At 39.4% G+C, this 22,622-nt stretch overlaps 1 protein-coding gene across 1 annotated transcript in view; it reads left to right on the top strand.

The window, feature by feature from the left end:
* LOC126337802 (uncharacterized) overlaps positions 1 to 22,622 on the top strand; it is an 86,693-nt gene that overhangs the window by 31,707 nt on the left and 32,364 nt on the right. The window contains exons 2-4 of the mRNA XM_050001499.1: positions 7,289 to 7,383; positions 7,465 to 7,579; positions 22,026 to 22,209. Coding sequence (XP_049857456.1) covers positions 7,301 to 7,383; positions 7,465 to 7,579; positions 22,026 to 22,209 — 382 coding nt within the window. The 5' untranslated portion in view covers positions 7,289 to 7,300. The remainder of the gene's footprint in view (positions 1 to 7,288; positions 7,384 to 7,464; positions 7,580 to 22,025; positions 22,210 to 22,622) is intronic.

Here is a 22,622-nt window from a genome sequence, read left to right as displayed (position 1 = left end):
CAATGTTTCGAAGAGTGGCAATATATGGCAGAGTCATAGTGAACCATCAAAATGGCATCTGCGAGACATGCTGTAATTGAATTGTTGGTTTCAGAAGAAGTAACTTGGTGGACATCCATTAACGGTTGTGGGCAGTGTATGGTAATGACTCAGTTGATAGAAGTAATGTTGTGTGATGGGTAAAAAGAGTTGGGTAAAAAGTGTCAGGCAGTACAGAAACTGAGCTCCATTATTGGCTCCATTTGGAACCCCCTAACACAGCCACTGCGCCCGACTGTTGAATCTCACAGATACCATTATTCGGGCAGATTGGCGGACTACCACTCAAGAATTGGCTCTACAGTTATCAGTGCACGTTGGAAGTACTTGTGCAAAGAACCAAAAGATTCAAGGAAACACCGCTTCATCTGAACTGTTGAGTCAGTATGAGGCCAATGGAGAGGCCTTTCCACCACAGATTGTTGTAAGTGGGGTTGGATATCATGGCTTCACCCACCCTATACATCAGACCTGGAGCCCTTGAACTTCATCAGTTTTGCACTTAAGGATTCCCTATGTGGGATACAATTTGAAGCTAACGAAAGAGTAATTTATGCAGTGAAAAGATGGCTATCAGCACAGGAGAAGAGCTTTCACCAACACAGCATACATGCTCTTACACAGTCCGGTGTAAGGCCATATGAACATGACAGAGACTGTGTACAAGGTGCATCCAGATAGTAAATTCTGATGAAAAATAAGGAAAACAAAAGCATCACTAAGCAAGAAGTAGTTATGGGAATACTTACATAGATTCACTGACTACTTCTCAACACAGTCAGCTTTGTTGTTGAGGCATTTATGGTAATAGTGCACAATCAATTGCATGCCTATATCATAGGAATCTGCCACCAGTGTCCAGAGCCATGAAGTCCCTTCGGGCTCCACCTCAGCATCGTTTTGGAAGTGTTTTCCTGCCAAAACATGCTTCATGAGATGGAAGAGATTAAAGTCACTTGGGGCAAGTTCAGGGCTGTAGGGTGGATGGTTGAAGGTATCCCATCCAAACTGCTTCAATATATTTCATGTAGCATTATCTGTGTGGGTCTTGAGTTGTTATGCACAAGTTTAATTCCTCTTGTCAACACCTCATTTCTCCTCAGATTTTTCACTGTCTGGCAATACCAGTTGGCATATATGGTCTTCCCCACTCCCCACTCACCCACACGTAAAAACTTGCACAGGAGGACATCACACCAATCCCAGAAGACAGAGCACTTTTTTTTTTTTTTTTCAGAGATTGTCTGCTTGAATTTGGTCTTCACAAGTGCCAATGTCACCAGTGTGTGGATTGTTGTTTTGTTTCTGTTGTGGCATGTTACACCCATGCTTCAACGCCAGTGACAACATGCAGCAAGCGAGAGAGCGAGGGGGGGGGGGGGGGGGGGGGAGCTTTCTGAAATTGTGAAGTGTCGGTTGTGCAAAATTGCTTCTCACACATTTCCCATCAGTTCTGGTGTCTCAGGGACAGTCAGCCACTAAAATCTCCATCATGAATATTGGTTCCTCTTTCAGTGAACTGCTTGCACCATCATCTGACAATATTGTCACTCACAATGTCATGTCCATACATGTGGCACAATTGCTGATGGATATTTGATGGAGATTATTTTGAGTCTGCAAAAATCAGATAACTGAACGACTCTTGCAGCTGGCAGGAGACAATATCAGGGCAGCCATTTTATCCCATCACTGTCCAGTAACCACAGCTGACACGAGACTGAAATTACACTGCTTTATTCCCACATATCTCCTCTCTACTCTTGCACATGCACATTGCTATCTGACTGCCCATCCATTTCTGGACACAATCGGAACTTACTTCCAGGGTGCAACTCGTGGAAAAGTAATACTGTGGACATAAAAGAATGTTGATTGGTACAGCCACCAAAGTCTAACTCTGAAGAATTAATATGTCCTGAGAAACAATTGTGTGATATTATTTATTGAATTACTTTGGTAATAAACACACTCATGAGAAACGGAATTAGATGCTTATCTAGAAGCATGAACAACCCCTTTTATTCTGATGATAACATTCATGCCCACAGGGCACAAAAGCATTGACCCACTAGCACTCAACTGTGCCCACGACTCACGGGTTTTATTTTTTTGTTCTGTTGTATCCTAAGGATTTCAGCTTAGTGGCTCAGTGAATGAATGTGAGATCACAAACCCAAAGGTCTGGCATTTGGTTCCAAGTCAGTACTAGCATTTTTTTCTGTCAGTTATTGCTTCTTTCACCTATGGCAACTATTTGTTAATGTGATAAATTCCAAGCTGCACTGTGATTTATAGTTCACATCAAATTGTAGGTCCCAAAAATGAAGGAAGTTTAGAGGTTAACATCCCATCAATGACAAGATCATTTGAAATGGAACACAAGCTCAGACTGGGGACAGAAACGAGGTTGCCCATGTCCTTTTCAAAGAAATCATTCTGACATTTGCCTTAAGCAATTTAGTAGACCTGCAGAAAAACTAAATCTGTAAGGCTGGATGAATATTCGAACAGCCGTCCTCCTGAATGTGAGTCCATTCTCTCATCAGAGCACCATCTCACTCTGTTTGTAGGTTTCCTGCAACAAGCTGGGTAAGCCAGTTTAAACGACAGACGAAGGCAAAAGTATACCATCTGGAATATCAGATCTTCAGAACTATAGACCTATATCTCTAACGTTAATTATTTGTAGAATTTTGGAACACATATTATGTTCAAGTATAATGACTTTTCTGGAGACTACAAATCTACTCTGTAGGAATCAGCATGGGTTTCGAAAAAGACGATCGTGTGAAACCCAGCTTGCGCTATCTGTCTACGAGACTCGGTGGACCATAGACATGAGTTCCCAAGTGGATGCTATGTTTCTTGACTTCGCAAGGCGTTTGACACAATTCCCCACAGTCGTTTAATGAACAAAGTAAGAGCATATGGACTATCAGACCAATTGTGTGATTGGATTGAAGAGTTCCTAGATAACAGAATGCAGCATGCCTGCTCAACGGAGAGAAGTCTTCCGAAGTAAGAGTGATTTCAGGAGTGCCGCAGGGGAGTGTTGTAGGACCATTGCTATTCACAATATATATAAATGCCCTTGTGGATAACATCAGAAGTTCATTGAGGCTTTTTGCGGATGATGCTGTAGTATATTGAGAGGTTGTAACAATGGAAACTTGTACTGAAATACAGGAGGAACTGCAATGAATTGACACATGGTGCAGGGAATGGCAATTGAATCTCAATGTAGACAAGTGTAATGTGCTGCAAATACATAGAAAGAAAGATCCTTTATCATTCAACTACAATATAGCAGGTCAGCAACTGGAAGTAGTTAATTCCATAAATTATCTGGGAGTAGGCATTAGGAATGATTTAAAATGGAATGACCTTATAAACTTAATCATTGGTAAAGCAGATGCCAGACTGAGATTCATTGGAAGAATCCTAAGAAAATGCAGTCCAAAAACAAAGGAAGTAGGTTACATTACACTTGTTCACCCACTGCTTGAATACTGCTCACCGGTGTGGGATCCGTTCCAGATAGGGTTGATAGAAGAGATAGAGAAGATCCAACGGAGAGCAGCATGCTTCGTTACAGTATCATTTAGTAATTGCAAAAGAATTACGGAGATGATAGATAAACTCCAGTAGAAGACTATCCAAGAAAGACACTCAGTAGCTCAGTATGGACTTTTGTTGAAGTTTTGAGAACATACCTTCACCAAGGAGTCAAGCAGTATATTGCTCCCTCCTACGTATATCTTGCAAAGAGACCATGAGGATAAAATCAAAGAGATTAGAGCCCACACAGAGGCATATCGACAATCTTTCTTTCCACGAACAATACGAGACTGGAATAGAAGGGAGAACGGATAGAGGTAGTCAAGGTACCCTTCACCACACACCATCAGGTGGCTTACAGAGTATGGATGTAGATGTAGATGTAGATGTAGATCACATTGCCTTGCAATACACTGCCATGTTTAAGCCAGCCTTCAGTTTGATGACAGCTCTGAATGTCCTGAAAACCACTAATGTGATCAAAATCTTCAATCTTCACTGGTGAACTATGTAATGCTAGAGATAAATGTAATAGTGAAATTTGGAGAGGAATTCATTATTGTTAAACACAGAATTCTAGTTCAGTAACTGAACAAAGCTAACACAAGAACCGCTTTAATAAAAATTTGCTCAGTTTCTTTATATCTCAAAAATTGAGATTTGCTCAGTAATGCGTACCAGGTTTAATTAAGCACCAATCTTGGAATCAGTATACAGGATTCATAATGAACATTTTTGAAATTATTATTTATTGACTTTTTGGATTTAAAAGTAAAAGATAAATTTTGCAGATGGGTGTTTGGATTACTGGTCCCAAATTCCCCAAAATATGTCAGGAACTAATGCAGTCATCTTCTTCTGTTGCTGTATGTTATTATATTTAACAGGCACACAGTCTTGTCTAAAGAAACTAATTGGTGCATTTATCAAAATAGTTTAGTGACGTGCAGAGTCAATGAAATGACTAGAGAGCCGAAAACTTGTCATTTATATCTGTAAACAGCTGTGTCAGTTCAGAACTGATATTCCTGTTTCTAATAAGGTACATTAACGACCACAAATCATATTTTACTTTATGTAAAAGTATAGTCGTAAAATATATTGACAGAGGTGCTAGAAACAAGAGATTCGCAGTGAGATATATGAACAAAGCAGAGATGTTAGTTGCATACTGATTGCAGATGAACTATACAGGGCATCCGTCTCAAACCACACTAATTTCAAAGACCCAGGAAAAAGAACCATAGTAGATATGTCAATGAAAAATGCACCACATTACAGAGCATCTCAAAGAATTTATGTATCTATCATCAATACACCTCTACATGTGAACCATTTGTAGCATGAAGAATATCAAGTCTCTATTCAATTTCTTGTCAATTTCTTTGTAACATTTCCTTTGTTATTGTTGCAATTGCATTAGTGATATGATGTCGCAACCTAGGAATATCGTCCACTTGGGATGCATACACATTGTCCTTCACGAATCCCCACATGAAGAAATAAAGCAGCATAATGTTGGATGAACATGGTGGCCAGGCAATGGGTCCTACGCGTCCAATCCAATGATTCAGAAATTTCCTATCCAGGTATTTGCAAATAGTCATTGACCAATGCAGCAGAGCTCCATCTTGTTGAAAAATTGTGTTGGGTTGCAAGTCTTGTATCTGAGGGTACACAAACTGCTCCAACATGTACAGTGTACTGGTTGTTACCTATCTCGTTTCTTAGGTAACTGAAAAATTGTGGAATCTTACATGGTATATTGTGCTAGGACCACACTCTCACCACGTGTTTTTTGAATGAGAATAATACGAGTAGTTCCAGCACAATTTCAGCAAGACTTATTTATTAGTAGCTGCTGAAAGATTACACACTGCTGATCTCGTTTGTCTAGGGGTTCTCGAAGTTTTGTCTGCAAAATAATGATTCCAACAAGAAAGGCCTGGGTTTTTTTCCTGTTTGAAATAAACACTACCGGATCTGAAATACTTTCAGCTAAAAATTATATTTATTCGTATTTTTTTGATAGTAGCTACACCATTTTCACTATGAATATTGGTACTCTAAATGCATTATACTGTGCTTGTCAAATATACACGTCCATCTCCCTCCAATACAGACAAAGAAGTGACGGGCAAGCCAACATGTGCCCGGAAGTTGCAGACACTCCTGCATTCTAGATTCTTTGGTCTACTGACCTTAAGAAACTCCAAAGATACATATAAATATACAGCATTAAACATCTCAAACGAATCCATTATTTATCATAAAAGAAAATATTCATAATTAAATAAATTAAACACATTTTCAGGCAACATAATGAAATTACCTTAACTCTTTATTGTGGGCATAATACTTTTCACATGAGATAAACTTTAAATCCGACAGTTAATTACATTACAACAGATACACTGATCCATTCACTGTTTGTTCCACAAAGAAGAATGGTCCAACAATCCTGTCGTGCATTAGCCCAAACCAGTTTAGCCCAGTTTAGGGCTATCATGAACATGTTCAATGATAATGTGCAGATTTTGTGAACCCCAAATCCAAACGTTATGCCTATTAACCCTTCCTGATAGATGAAAGGTTGCCTCATCTGAGAATAAACATCTTTGGAGGAAGCTGGCATCCGTATCAATTTGCTGCAGCATATCCACAGCAAATTGTTATTGGTGTGGTTTGTCGTTTGGCATCAGATGTTGCAGAATTTGCACTTTGTAAGCACACATAGAAAGACGCTGGTGAACTACACAATGCAATGTTGATCAAGGTTCATCAAGTTGTGTAGATGCATGATGAATTGACTTATGTGTGCTTCTGAGAAACATTTGTCAGAAGTCCACCACTGTCTCTTCTGAAACTCCTTAATGTGCACCACCAGAACGTTTCAGAACACTCCCTGTTGCCAGAAACTTCCTATACCATTCCTTAATTGTTTTCACATCAGGTGGATCACATTAATACACACGACGATAATTTCTTTGCACAGTAATCGGCGAATTTGTTTCTTCCAACCACACTACTGCTGTGGAATGCTGCCATGGAGTTACCATTTTCCCTTCATGTGACCATGCTGCACTCTGGCAATGATACTTGGCAGTTCTGATGGGGGAATATAAATTCTTTGAGATGCTCTACAATGTGGTGCATTTTTCATTGTCGTGTCTACTGTGGTTTTTCTCTTCTGGGTCCTTGAAATCAGGGAGGTTTGAGTGGGACGCCCTGTAAATAATCATGATGATATAGAGAAAGATGGTAAATGTGAGTATCTAGCAAAGTTGAAGAAACTGATAAATGTATGTAATCCGTGGTAGGCTGCAGGAAAAAGAAAAAGACCAAGACATACCACAGACAGATAAATTAAGAATGGAAGCTAAAATGTGTTGGAAGTATTCACATAATACATTATTTGTTGGAAGTGTCAAAAACTAAAACATAGTATTGAAAATCATCACTGTTCATTGCTTAAAAGGCAGACCAAATTTTTGTAACACAATCCATGATGACCATACAAAATTAAAGAAATGGGAGTGTGGAAATACAGTACTATTGTGGTTACATTTTGATAAATATGTCTTGTACAGTAATAATTTTGTACACTTTATTTTTCATTGATGTTTGAGTAAAACATTTTATTTTCTTTCTTATTTTTGTAATTTTGTTTTTTTTCTTCTTTTTGTAGGTGAAACACACCATGAATTACTTAATGAAAATTGGAGCCCTTTTGACTACAGTGCTTGTCTCATCCACAGCATATGAATCCCACCAAACACCAAGGTAATTAAATGTAGCTACCATTATCTTTTAACAGTATCCCATGACTGAAATATGTGAATAAAAAAATATATTGTTTTACAGCATACAACATTCTAACCACGATAACTTCCAATGGTCTGAACTTGGGGCATTTGAAGCAAACAGAAGTCGACACGGTCGAATATTTCACTTCACAAAAGAACCAACAAATATCAGGGTATGTGTAAAAATTCAGTTATTGGTAGTTCATAGATGAATAGTAGCAGAGATAGTACACTTAGTAAACCAGTATTTCTGGAATATTTATCGAATGTGAGTGGAACTGGAGAAACTCATATTTTGCAATTTCCTTCTCCTTATACAAAAATTCATTTGATTGGTAGCAGATGTGTTCTCTCATTGTTTCTCAGAAGAAGTTTTACTCTATCAGATACAGTCATGTAATGTTCTGAAAATTCAAGTCAATTTTATTACCTCATGCCACTTCTTTCATATGTCATTAATTATTAGCCTTGTTGTTGTTTTTGTCTTCCTCAGTCCAAAGTGTGATCTGATACATCTCTCCATGCTACTCTATGCTGTGCAAGCCTCTTCATATCCAAATAACTAATGCAACCAACATACTTTTGAACCTGCTCACTGTATTCATATCTTGGTCTACCTCTTCAATCGCTCACCCCCCCCCCCCCCTCCCCCAATTCCCTCTGATACTAAATTGGTGACCCCTTGATAAAGTTATGCCACAAATTTCTTTTTTCTTCAATTCTATTCAGTGCTTATTCATCGGTTGCATGATCTACCCATCTAATCTTCAGTATTCTTTTGATGCACCACATTTCAAAGCATTCTATTCTCTTCTTGCGTGAATTGTTTATCTTCCACTTACCACTTCCATACAAGGCTTCACTCCACACAAATACCTCCAAAAAGGTTTTGTAGTGCTTAATCTACATTTGATGTCAATAAATTTCTCTTCTTCAGAAAAGCTTTTCTTCCCATTGCCAGTCAACATTTTACATTCTGTATGCTTTGGCTGTCATTTGCTTTATTTTTCTGCCCAAATATCAAAGCTCACCTGCTGCTTTTATTATCTCTTTTCCTGTTCTAATTTCCTCAGCATCACCTGATTTAATTCACCTACATTTAATTTCATTTGAGTTGGTTTTATTGATGTTCATCTTATATCCTTCTTTCAAGACTCTGTCCCTTCCATGCAACTACTATTCCACGTCCTTTGCTGTCTCTGACAGAATAACAGTGTCTTTGGTAAACCTCAAGGTACTTTTATCCTTTACTATTAGCTCAACATATAAACAGAGTAACATTAGAGATAAGCTACAACACTGTCTCACTTGATTCACAACCACTGCTTCCTTTCATGTCTCTCATTTCTTATAACTTGATCTAAGTTTGATACAGACTATGAAGGGGCAAGTACTTTATGATACTTAGGATAGGGCCACACTAACTTGGAGGCTATCTACACTGCAATTTAAGGGCATGCACAATGAATATTTAAAATAAAATGAGTCTTTGATTTAATAATATAGTGTGAGCCCTTTTATAATTATAACAGACATATTTACATTGCATGTACTTTTCAGCTGTTTCAGTCGACATCTGATGCCAATTAAGTCAACATTCACCTCTCAGACCATATCACTGCTTGGATTGTGTATGGTTAGTGTAATTCTGGCAGTGTGAAGATAATTAAATTTTGCAGAATGCAGATTTGTTCCATGGTTCATTTCACCCAAACTCCATGTTTTTTTTAAACTTCCTGTTCAATTCTTGAACTACTGAAGCTGGTAAAAACCATTTTCAGGTAACTTTATTCAACAAAAAGATAGTGTGGAAAATGTACAAGGTGTCTTAAGAGCTGTCAAGACCCAACAAACAGCTCATTGGCCTATCATACCAAGATCACACAGTCACTGCAAATGTTTTAGAGGGAAATCAAAGATCACATAAACAAATGTACTTTTTTAAATACAGATGAATTTTTATAAAAATATTTTTGGGTTTGTTAGTAGTGTTACCATCAGCTGGAGACAATTCAAAAAACTTGCGAACATCCCTCTTACAGCATTATGCTGCCTGTAGCCATCACTGAGTGACAATCTAGAAACAAAGCAGAATTATTACTGTAAAACAGTAGTAAAACAGGTCAGTCATCTCAGTTACTGAGATGTGATACAGCATACAAGTATGACAAAAATATAGACAGTAAAGTAGCAAAATTTGGAAATAAATGTGGGACAATAAACAGGCACTTTAGAAAAAAAAGACACATTAAATAACTCCAATGAAATTTTATGAAGTAGTAGCCATCCCCACACTAGTCTATGGAAGTGAGTCATGAATCATTAACAATCCACAAGAAAGTAAGATCCAAGCAGCTGAAATGAGATTTCTTAGGGCTGTCAAAAGCTGCGCTAAAGGAACAGAGACGTTTGCAAGGAACTAAACATAATTATTTCAGGAAAGAAAACTGAAGACAACAGAAGACAAAAAGAGTGAAAATCTTGACAGAATGAACTGCAGAAGCATATTCTGAAATTATAATCCAGTAAGTCGAAGAAATCTGGAAATGCTGAGGAAGAATGGGCGCCATAACAGGCAGAGACCTAATACTTGAAGTGCAGAAGGAGAAGAAATAGAATTTTAAAGAATTAATGAGAAATGTGTAAATACTCACTTAGACAGACACAGCAGAACAAATAAACTTCCTCAAGCTCATACATTCAAATCACACCTGTCATAAGGTGACTAAAAAGGTAATTTTGGTTGGTGTGAAAATCAGAGTATGGAGTAAAGAAGTTGGGATAAAGTTTTTCCCTCATATTATCAATAGAATTTGACCTAATTTGTTTGTCCATGGACAAGACAGATTTTAGGAAGTCAATAGTTTTTATTTATAGAAAATTTATAAATGTAAAATATTAATCTTTCATTCCCTTCACATCACATTTTTCACACACACACACACACACACACACACACACACACACACACATACACACACACATGCACATCGCATGTCCATCCGTGTTCCATAGACTCCCAATAAAAGAAAAGGGGATCATCACTGATGTGAACCTACTCAAAAAATACCATACTGCGGTTAATTAAAACAGGCACCACAAACTCGTTTTATATTTTACCAACTATTGAAGAGTGATGATGTGGATCTGCCTATGATATAACAGAGAACTGAAATTGATCTTTTTTACAGTTAAAAGAGCTAGAAGTGAATATCTTATTCTAAACATAGTAAATATTCGAACCACAAGTACCCACAGACTATGAAGGACACAACACTTTATTACATCTAGAAACAACTTGGTGCAAGAAGACACTTTCCACAGGGTGGCTACACAACTAGTCCAATAACACTAGTCAGAAAGTCAACAAATAACTGAGAGCAAGGCTGCCTGAGCCCGACTCTATAAGCTGTTGACTGACCAGTAGAGTGCGTGGTAGACAGGCTGTGCATGCATCCATGAGTGGTGGTCTATGACAGTTCTAGCATCCACCAACTTCTGTGTTGTACCTTACAACTGCATGCCCAGATCTCGCGTGTGGAAGTTATGTGGATCACAACACCCTTCCCTGCTAGAGGGGGGGCTTTTGTGATACCCTGGGGAAGGTGTGTATAGCTGCAATGTGGAGACAGTGTCCACATTCATGGAGATCTTGGAGGAGAGAGAGGAGAGAAATTCCCAGTCACTAGACACCTTAGCATACAGGTGAAAGGCCTCCAGCACCCTTCCATCAGAGCAAGAGACAACAGGACCAGTGAGGGGCAGCCAAAACAGGGGTCTCTGGCGACAATTGGTGGCAGTGTGGAAAGCAGATGTTACTCCACTGCTGGTTGAGGCCGTGCAGGAGACACTGAAACAATGAGATTTATGTCCAGTGAACTGGACGGCCACCAAAACTGCTGCCAGAGGCTGTGAAGCCATAGCATCATTGGGTGGAGGCACTGATGTGGATAGGCAGCATCTGGTGACCATGGCACCAGCAAAAGTGGTGGTATGGCTGGGACAGGGTGGGAGTGTCCAGCCAGACACAGACCTGATGTCAATGGCGCCAGGCCTCCCAGTCTCCAGTCTGGAAGATGTAAACGTGGTAGCCGTTCTCATGCATAATGACTGCCAGTAACCAGCACGAGTGCCAACCAAAACCACGCACCAAGACTGCTGTTCCTGGTGGAAAACTCAGTGCAGTAGAACATAACAGTGGCCAGATTGTGGATGGATGAAGTGGAGCAGCATCCATGACTGACGCCCATGGGGAATCTCGGCAGTTCTACGGTAACCAATATGAGTCATCCAATAGGCTGTCAGAAAGAATTGCAATGCCTTCTTGATGGGGACATCCTGCACGTATTTTTTCATCTGAGCCTTAAAGGTGTGAACCATGAACTCGGCTTCCCCATTAGACTGGGAGCGAAAGGGAGAAGAGTGAACATGGGGAATTTCTAACTGCACATAGAAATCAAAAAAATGCCTTAGGCAGGAACTGGGGTATGTTGTTAGAAACAAGAGAAACTGGAAGAGCTTCCACGAAAAATATTTTGGGAGAGCCTGAATAGTGACTCTGGTAGTGCCAGAGGAGCACCGGACCACGTATGGAAAACACTCAATGATAATCAGCCAAAAAACATTCAGAAACAGACCTACAATACCCACATAGATGCATTAGCAGGGCTGAGTTGCTGGAGGCCACAAGGAGAATGAAGCCTTGTTGATTAGCACACTGGGGACACACAGCAACCAAGTGCTCCAGCACCCTGTCAATGTTGGGCCAGTACACATGTCTGTGAGCCAAGGCTTTGGTGCAGGTAGCACCCTGGTGACCCTCATGTAACAGGTGTAAAACCTCCTGCTGCAGACTTCCAGGACTAACTACCCTGGGAGCTGTGTCATCCATGGAGAGGAGAAGGACCCCATCTAAGACTGAGAGATGATGGCGCAAGACATAGCAGTTATGAGGCAGATCAGAAGTGCAGCCCAAAGGACAACGGGACCAACCACACTACAGACAAGGTTAACTACTTGGGGATGGGGCTGGGCACTGTTGCCTTGACAATTTGGACACTAGTGATCAGAAACCCATTTACCACTAGTGGGAGGTGATAGTCAAATGAAAACCCATGAGCTCCTCTCAGTAAGACTTGGGGTCTGGGCCAGAAGGTAGCCAGGGTAAGGCATCTGCATTAGCATTGCACCTAGTGGAGTGAAAATGAATGTCATAGTAGTACTTGGAGAGGAACAAGGTCTACCACTGCGAGATGTGGGTCACCTCAATGGGGACCCAGGCTGATGGACTACATTATGAAATTAATGACTTATGGTCAGTAATAAGTTGGAATTTGGTGCCATACACAAACCTGTGAAATTTGGTGACCGTGTACACAATGGCAAGAGCCTTCTTTTCGATCAGAGAGTAGTGGACGTGTGCTGAACTGAGAGTTTTGATGCAAATGCCAGTGGCTGCTCCAAGCTGTAATAGCCAAATCCAATGGTTTGTCAGGATCAAAAGTAGCTAGACATGACACAAACCTCAGGCATCCTTTCAGCATGGTGAAGGCCTGGCTGCACGACAGAGACCAGACAAAAGGAACCACTCTTGCAGAGACGGAGGTGTAGAGGATATGCAATGGGGCATGCCCTGGGAATGAACCACTGGTAATTGGCAATTTTACCCAGAAAAGCCTGCAGATCTGTAATGGCCTGATGAGACTCTCCGTGGGCCTGATACCCTGCTGTGAGATGATGAGGCTCAGATACAGAAGAAACAGTTGGAAAAATCTGGACTTCAACAGATTGTGATGCAGATCCACATCCTGGATTTTTTGAAAAGGGTCCCCGAGACTGTGCAAGCGGTCACTTGCAGTATACACAGTAATGAAAATGTCATATAGGTTGTTGAAACAGTGCACAATAATGGACATGACCTGTTCCAGATTTCAGAGGTAGGGGAGGGCGCACATGCCACACAAAAAATCAACCATTGTTACTGATACAGGCCAAAGGACTTATTAAGCTCATGATACACCTGGACTCCTAATACAGAGATAGCTGGTGATACACTTTAGAAAGATCAAGTCTGGAGGAGAATTAACCCTCTGCAGTGAAAGTTGCAATTTACCACAGGGGTTCTTCACAATGACAAGGGGTGTGACCCATTTTCTAGAGGAAAAGGGAACCACTATCCTAGAGAGGTGACCCATCCAACTCTACCTTGACTTGAGAGAGTAGGGCTATCGAAATTTGCCTAGCGTGAAAAAATCTAGGATGAGTTGACTGATTCAAGGGTATGTGGTCTTGAAAATCTGTGGTGCACCCTAGGCCTTCTGCAAAGATGAATGAAAAGTCCATGACTGAAAAGCAAAAGCCTGAAAGGCATTGAACCAGAAAAGGTTTTCTGAATAGCAGTGTGGATTATAGTAAAGGTGATAGGCTGGATCACTGATCTATAGGTAATTTCAGCCGTGAATTGGACAAGCAAGGGGATTTGCTGTTTACCATATTCCCAGAGGCATCTGTTTACTGATGACAGCAGTGGAGAGCTGAGCCTGATTATGTTTGGGTATTAAGCAGGGAAACTGGCATGCTGGTGTCTACTTCCAGGTGCAGCTGTTGCGAGAGTGCCGAAACCTTGACTAAAAGCTTGCAATTAAAGCCATGGAGGGTCTCAGCCCAGGCACAAAAATACTAATGTGGCTGCTTCTTGCTTTAGTAGAATTCAACCTACAATACCTGATACAAGGCATGAGAAATCCATGACAAAAACAGTGCATGACATACCTCTGTATCTGTAACATGGAAGGCATGGAAATGTTACCATAGGTGGTGTTCATATGCTTCCCAATCTTCCACTGCCTTGTCAAAAGGAGGGGACATAAGAGGAAACAGAGCCACAGCCAAATGTTTAGAGAGCAACTCCAGCTAAGCCTGTTGCATGACTGTGATGAGATCCTTCTGTTGTTCCACAAACACTTGTAGCAGAGACTCCATGTCACAACGAGATATGAAAAGCAACTGCACAATGGAAAACACATGAAAATATGATCATACTCATTGCCAATGTATTCTAACCACAATAATGTGCAAAAAATTATGGACTCAATGCTTTATTTTGTCTAGAAACAATCTGTTACAAGGAGGCACTTTGCCGCAGAGTGCCTACACTACTAATCCGATAATACTAAGCAGAATGTCAACGCGTAACCGAGAGCAAGACTGGTTGGGCACAATTCTATAAGCTGTATGCTGGCCAGTAGACTGCATGTGGAATCTGCTGACGTCTGTGGTGTGCTTTACAACTACACACCATTATCTCGTGGGTGGAATCTATGTGGGTCACTACAGTAAATGCCTTATTTTCAAGAAGCTATTACTTTCCCCATTACTGTATTAATTTGTAATAAAAATAAAAATTTTAGTAAGTAGAATCTGCAGTCTCAGACACTTTGTCAGCGGTGTTGCTAATAGGATGTACCTTTAACGAGTTGCCTAATAACTGGGGAGTCTCAGTTAAATGTTTTGTGTCAACAGGCAGTTTCTTATTCCAGCTGTTATTAGTAAATATTTCGTCAGTGATTCTGAAAGGAGCACTTTTTACCTGCAAATAAAAGGAAGCAAGAAAAAGTGGGGTTTAATATTCCATAGCTGATGAGGAAATTAGAGGTGGAGCAGAAGCTCAGTCTAGGGAAAGACACAGAAGGAAACTATCCAGTCACTTGAGAGGAAGCTTACCTGCAATTTCCTTAACTGATTTAGGGAAATCACAGAATAACTACATCTGAATGGCAGGATGGTCATTTGAATTTCCATCCTCCTGAATACAAGGCCAGTGTCTAACCACTGCTCACTGAAAGACAAATAACTGTAAGGTAAATTTCAAAGGATGCTCATTATTGCTTCATGCAGTAAGAGTTTTTGCCATCTCAGTAATGGAAGAGGAGTAGGAATTCATGTACATCTGAGCTCATCCTCATGCCCCCTACTGAAGCAGTTGTAAGAGGCTGTATTCAACTTCTAGTTTCTCATTTGAAAGAGGTCTTTCTTTTATTGCCTGCCAGTTCAGATTCTTTGTCACTGTTGTGATTATCCCCAAAGAGCCAAACAAATCCCTAAAGCTAATCTCACTGACCTTTTTGTATACTATTTGTACTCCCTGTCCAATAAGATATTGCGGATATTGTGGATCCAGTGTCTACCTCAGCAAGTCGATCACAATTTTACTTGATGATTTATGTCAAGTCAATTCTTTCCTTATTTCTTCTTCTATCTTCATCTATACACATAATCTACAAGCCACTGTATGGTGCATGGTGGAGTGTTCCTTGTGCCACTACTATTCATTTCCTTTCCTATTCCACTTGCAAATAGAATAGAATAGAAAGATCCACCATGTTTTAATAGCCATATTAGAAAAGCACTACATAAACAAAGGGCACTTCATCTCAGATTCAAGAGAAGTAAAAACCTAGCTGACAAACAAAAGCTGAACGAAGTGAAAATGATCGTATGGAGAGCAATGAGAGAAGTGTTCAATGATTTTGAAAGTAAGACATTGTCAATCGAGCTGATCAAAAACCCTACAAGATTTTGGACGTATGTTAAATCAATTAAGTGAGTCAAAATCATCATTTCATTCTCTCAGTGACAACACTGGCACCGAAAGGGAAGATAACAGTGAAAATACTGAATTCAGTCTTCTGAAGTTGTTTCATTGTGGAAGATCATAACACTGTTTCTCCTTTCAATTGTCATGCAAACATCAAAATGGCAGATATTGAGATTACTGTTTGCAGAACTGAAAAGCAGCTACAATTGCTCAGTAGTAGAAAGGCTTCAGGGCCAGATGAGATACCTACAAGATTCTGTAAAGATTATGCAAAAGAACTTGGTCCCCTTCTAGCAGTAATTTATCATAGATTGCTTGAGTAACAAAAGGTACCTAACAACTTGAAAAAAGCGCAGGTCATTCCCATTTTCAAGAAAGGGTGTAAGACTGATTCATACAATTATAGACCTATATTGTTGACATCAATCTCTTGCAGAATTGTGGAACATGTTTATTGCTCAAGAATTATGACATTTTTGGAAAATGAACATCTCCTCTATAAAAATCTACATGGATTCTGCAAACAGAGATCCTTAGAAACTCAGCTCACTCTGTTCCTCCATGAGATCCAGATCATGAGAAACTCTGCTTGCTCTGTTCCTGCATGAGATCCAGATCCTGAGAAACTCAGCTTGCGCTGTTCCTCCATGAGATCCACAGCGCAGTGAACAATGGCGCTCAGGTTAATGCCATGTTCCTTGATTTCAGTAAGGCGTTTGACACCATTGCACATTGCTGTTTAATGAAAAAAATACAAGCTTACGGAGTATAAGAGCGGACCCCGCGATTGGGTTCAAGACTTTCTTGCAGATAGAACTCAACACGTCACTCTTAATGGAACAAAATCAACAGATATATAGGTAATATCCAGAGTACCACAGGGAAGCATGATAGGACTCTTGCTGTTTAAAATATATAAAATGATCTAGTAGAAAGTGTCAGACACTCTTTAAGGCTATTTGTAGATGATACAGTTGTTTATACCAAAGTAGCAACACCAGAAGATAGTAAGAATTTGCAGAATGACCTGGAGAGAATTAATGAATGGTGCAGACTCTGGCAGTTGACCAAGAACGTAAATAAATGTAACATATTGCGCATACATAGGAAAAGAAATCCAATACTGTACAGCTACATTATTGATGACAAACAGCTGGAAACAGCATCTACTGTAAAATATCCTGGCATAACTATCCAGAGTGGCCTTAAGTGGAATGACCATATAAAACAGATAGTGGGAAGAGCAGATATCAGACTCAGATTCATTGGAAGCATCTTAAGTAAATGTAACTCATCCATGAAAGAAGTGGCTTATAAGGCACTTGTTCACCCAGTTCTTGAGTATCGTTCATCTATATGGGATCCCTATCAGGCAGGACCGATAGAGGAGATAGAGAGTTATGGAGGTGATAAACAAGCTCCATTGGCAGACGTTGGCAAGGTGTTGTGCATCATTGAGAGATTTACTATTGAAATTTTGGAGCAGCACTTTTCAGGAAGAGTTGGACAACATATTACTTCCCCCTGCATACATCTCCCATATTGACCACGAGGAGAAAATTCGAGAAAGTAGAGCCAATACAGAGGCTTACCAACAATCATTCCTCCCACACACTATTCGTGAGTGGAAAAAGGTTGGAGGGATCAGATAGAGGTACCGAAAGTATCCTCTGCCACACACCATTAGGTGGCTTGCGGAGTATGATTTAGATGTAGATAGTATGAGAGAAAAACGACTGTCTATATGCCCCTGTACAAGTCCCAGTTTCTCATATCTTATTTCATGGTCCTTCCCATTTGAGATTTCGAAGCATTTTCATAATACTTGTCTGTTGTTTGAACCTACTGGTAACAAATCTAGCAGCCTTTTCCTATATGACTATCTGCATATACCTCTACATCTACATAAATGCTTCACAAGCCATCATATGGTACATGGTGGAGGGTACCCTGTACTACTAGCAGTTGTTTCCTATCTTGTTCTGCTTGGAGAAAGAACAAGGGGAAAACAACTGTCTATATACTTCTGCATAAGCCCTAATTTCTCATATCTTATCTCCAGCATCCTTACGCAAAATGTATATTGGCAGCAGTAGAATCATTTTGCAGACAGCTTCAAATGCCAGTTCCCTAAATTTTCTCAGTAGTGTTCTGTTCAGGAATTTCCATTTGAGTTCCCGAAGCATCTCCATACCACTTGTGTGTTATTCAAACCAACTAGTAACAAATCTAGCAACCTGCTTCTGAGTTACTTCAGTGTCTTCCTTTAACCTGACCTGATGTACATCCTAAAGCATCAAGCAGTACTCAAGAATACGTCACCCTAGCAACCTATATACAATCTCCTTTACAGATGAACTACACTTTTCTAAAATTCTCCCAATAAACTGAAGTCGATCACTCGCCTTATGTACCACAATCCTCACATGTTCATTCCATTTAATTTCACTTTACTGTGTAATGACCAGATATTTAAATGACATGACTGTGCCAAGCAGGACAGTACAATGCTATACCAGAACATTAAGGGTTTGTTTTTCCTATTCATCTGTATTAATTTACATTTTTTTTACATATAGAGGCAGCTGCCATTCATCATACCAACTAGAAATTTTATCTAAGTCATCTTGTATCATCCTACACTCACTCACCTTCAACACCTTCCCATACACCACAGCTTCATAAGCAAATAACTGCAGATTGCTGCCCACCCTGTCGGCCATTTATGAACATAGAAAACAATAGTGGTCTATCACATTTCCCTGAGACACTCCTGTCAATACCCTTGTCTCTGATGAACACTCACCATCGAGGACAATATTCTGGGTCCTATTACTTAAGAAGTCTTTGAGCCATTCACATATCTGGGAACCTATCCAAATGCTCATACCTTCATTAATACAGTGGGGTATCATGTCAAGTACTTTTCAGAAATTCGGGAATATAGAAGCTGCATTTTGCCCTTTATCCATAATTCACAGGTTATCATGTGACAGAAGGGCAAGCTATGGTCTCTAAAACCATGATAGGCAGCACATCTGTGTAATTGTTTTCATTTGTTTGTTGTTTAATAGCATGTCAAACAATGTTTTGTTAACCTACCAGCTTATGGCAATAGTAATAATTATGATTAATATATTCACACATAATTTTCCATTAACCCCATTATGAAGAAGAACATTCAGGGGCAATGTATGAGTCAAATTACACATTAACAGGCAGAATCAGCCATCCACACAACTCCTGTGAAGGATACTAACAACAAATTGTGACACAATGTCCTAAAGTTCTGATAAATTGTAGGGGGATTGGCTTTATTTACCAGGATCTGGCAGTCTCCAGTTTCCTGGCTGTTATCATCTACTGATAGCCTCTTATAGATTACACTAAAAAAATAAAACTATACACTGAATTTGCAGCAGGAATGCATATAGACTATATGGGAACTTTTTTCCTTCTAGTATTGTGGTTTTAAATTTCACATTTCATCTTACATTCACTCTTGTTATTCACTACAATTTCCAACAGGCAGAAAATGTGTTGACACTCAAGTGCAAGAATGTCAAGCTCTCTGAGGAGACTACTGAGAGATATTTGATTATCAATTACATGGAATATTTTTACTACATGTTTCTGCAGAATAGATCCTTTTTTTGCCTTAAGTACATGGCTCCAGAAGATTATGGTATATGACAGTACAGAGTAAAAGTGTGCAAAAGAAAAATCTTTTCAATTATTTTGTCAGTAAGGTTAATTAACATAAATCAGTCCACTGTCTGTTACATTCTAACTCTTCGTTCTGCGGTGTAGTTTTGATTAAAGTTGGACTATTCATTGAGAACACAATAAAAATTTAGACAGTAAAATATCTCTAACCCAAAAAAGAATCTAGTTGTGTCAGTCATGACATTCTTCTGAAGACATTATGCTTTTGTGAAATACATGGTTCATTTCATTCTAGGGTCACCTCTTGCTTAAGAAAGAGGTTTGAGAAAGTTAAGCTGTTCAAGTATTCGACTTACTGATGTAGTATGTTTTACATTTAGAAATTACAATGTGCACTTTGCAAGCTTTGATAATGGACTCATTGATGTTTTTGCTCTATGTTAAATTTAGTAGTAGCAGCAACAGGAATAGAAGAAGTAGTAGTAGTAGTAATAGTAACAGCAGCAGCTCATCCATGGAACATTTTAACAAGAATATTGGACACATCCTTGCACTTAAGGTTATGAAGAGAAAAAAACGGAACTGATTTATATAATGCACCATGGAGGAATTATCTGAATGGGACAGAAATCAGTATATGTGATGCACAGTACAGACAAACAAATGATTACAATTTCAAGAAAAATGTATAACTTATCCAGAAGAAAGAGTTACATAAACTGTGATCTGGCAAACTTTCTGGCCAATGTATGGCTTGGCAAGCATGGACACAAGCAGTAGAAACTCGCACCATGCATGGGTGGACATTATCTTGCTGAAATGTAAGCCCAGGATGGCTTGCCATGAAGGGCAACAAAATGGGGCACATAATGTCACTGACATATTGCTGTGCTATAAGGATTCTGTGGATGACAACCAAAGGGCTGCTGCTATGAGAAGAAATGGTGAAAAGGCACCTAAGACCATCACTCTTGGTTGTCTGGCCATATGGTGGCTGGCAGTCCGGTAATCCATCATGTTTCCAGACACATCTTTGATCATCAGGACTCAGTTTGAAGCAGAACTCATCACTAAAGTCAACTCTACTCCAGTAGGTGAACCTGCAGGCTGAAGATAAGTCAGGAGATGCCCCAGACACCAGTGGGATACCAACCTGACTCACCCATTGTATGGGTGGACAACCAGGAGTGATGGGCTAGTCAGAAGGTCACAAGATGTCTCCCCAGTTGAGAACATTTGGAGCATTATAGGCAGGGCCCTCTAACCAGCTTGGTATCTTGATGATGTAACACACCAGTTAGACAGAATCTGGCATGATATTCCTGAGGAAGACACCCAACAACTCTGCCAATCAATGTCAAGCCGAACAACTGTTTGCATGAGGGCCAGAGGTGGACCAATCCACTATTGACTTGCTTAATTTGTGAAGCTCTTTCTCTTGAATAAATCATCCAGTTTTAGTGAAACTGTAATCACCTGTTTGTATGCACATGTACATCACATCTACCAATTTCTGTCCCATTCGAACAATTCATTCATGGTGCATCTTTTCTTGTTTTCTTTTTTTTTATTAGGGTGTATTTACAGATCTAATTTGGCAAGAACAGGACTAGTAGTTGACTGGGAACTTAGTAGTAACCATCTTGGCATTTTTTAGGGAAACTATAAAAACTTAAAGCAGGATGGCCAGTTAGGATTAAAGCTCACATCTATCCAAATATAGGACCTATGTATCAAAAACAGTGCAATCTTGTCTGTTTTACCCCTAGTCAACAATACAGTTTTGTTCATACATTTTTAGAAGAAGTTGTTTCATATTGTAGAAGCTCTTGTTACTCTATTCATTCGTTTCCCAACATCGGTCTGCACTGTTTCCACACATTATTTAATGATGTGAAAGAGTACTGCTGATCTGTTTACTTCTTACCACAAATAACTACACACATTATTTCATAATGTAAAAGGCTAGTGCTACCCTATTCATTCATTTCTCAACACATTAGTCACAGCGCACACTATCAGCTGACATCATGAGGCATACTTAACAGTTGTTATCAGATGGAACAAGCATAGTCACTAGGCCAAGCACAAAGGCATCAACAAAGGTAAAAAATTAAATTGTGTTGTTACAAGTGTTGTTAAATACTTTTGCACAAGGAAGCTAAGTTTAAAAGTCTTAAAACTGTAGCTAAATATAAAGTCTTTAAACTATAGCTCAGTAATATTTTGTAACATGTAAAACACTCCATCTTTTATTAATGTAGTAGACCATAAAATATGTATTTTACCTTGAAAATATGATGTAATACCTTACAAAATGTACTGTTGTGGTGATTTAATAATTGTTTGTCTCACAGGTGGAGCTTGGGTTTGCTATACCATTTCTCTCAATACCTGTGGGAGGTCACCAACAACCAGGTTTGGGCCTTGTTGATGTCAATCTAGGAGCATTGACAGCAGGTGGCATACTTACAGCAGCATCACTTATCTTCATTCCCAAACTGTTCAAAGGACTTTCACCTGAAATCACATTTGGTCGCAGTAAGTGATATTGAAATTTTATTCAAAATTAAAACTGTCGAAAGTCGAGAAAAGAAAACATACACCACACTACAAAGAATTACATAGCTTACAATTTATTTATATCAACAAAAATAATCAATTTTTGAACAAAATATAATGTAATTGGATACATAAAAAATCTATTCACTAAGTGGTGGCAGGAGAATACACATATAAAGGTACAGAAATTTGCAAGCTTTCAGGGCTACTGACACCTTCTTCAGGCAGAATCATTGAAGGGAAAGGAAGAGGGGGTGAAGAAAAATGACTAAACCTCACTATCCCTTTTCCTTCGCCCTTCTTCATTTCCCTTCAACCCTTCTGCCTGAAGAAGGAGCCACTGGCTCTGAAAGCTTGCAAATTACTATACCTTCATATCTGAGTTCTCCTGG

The sequence above is a fragment of the Schistocerca gregaria genome, chromosome 1, assembly GCF_023897955.1.
Source record: "Schistocerca gregaria isolate iqSchGreg1 chromosome 1, iqSchGreg1.2, whole genome shotgun sequence".
Classification (NCBI taxonomy): domain Eukaryota; kingdom Metazoa; phylum Arthropoda; class Insecta; order Orthoptera; family Acrididae; genus Schistocerca; species Schistocerca gregaria.
This window is presented reverse-complemented; position numbering and strand designations above follow the sequence as displayed.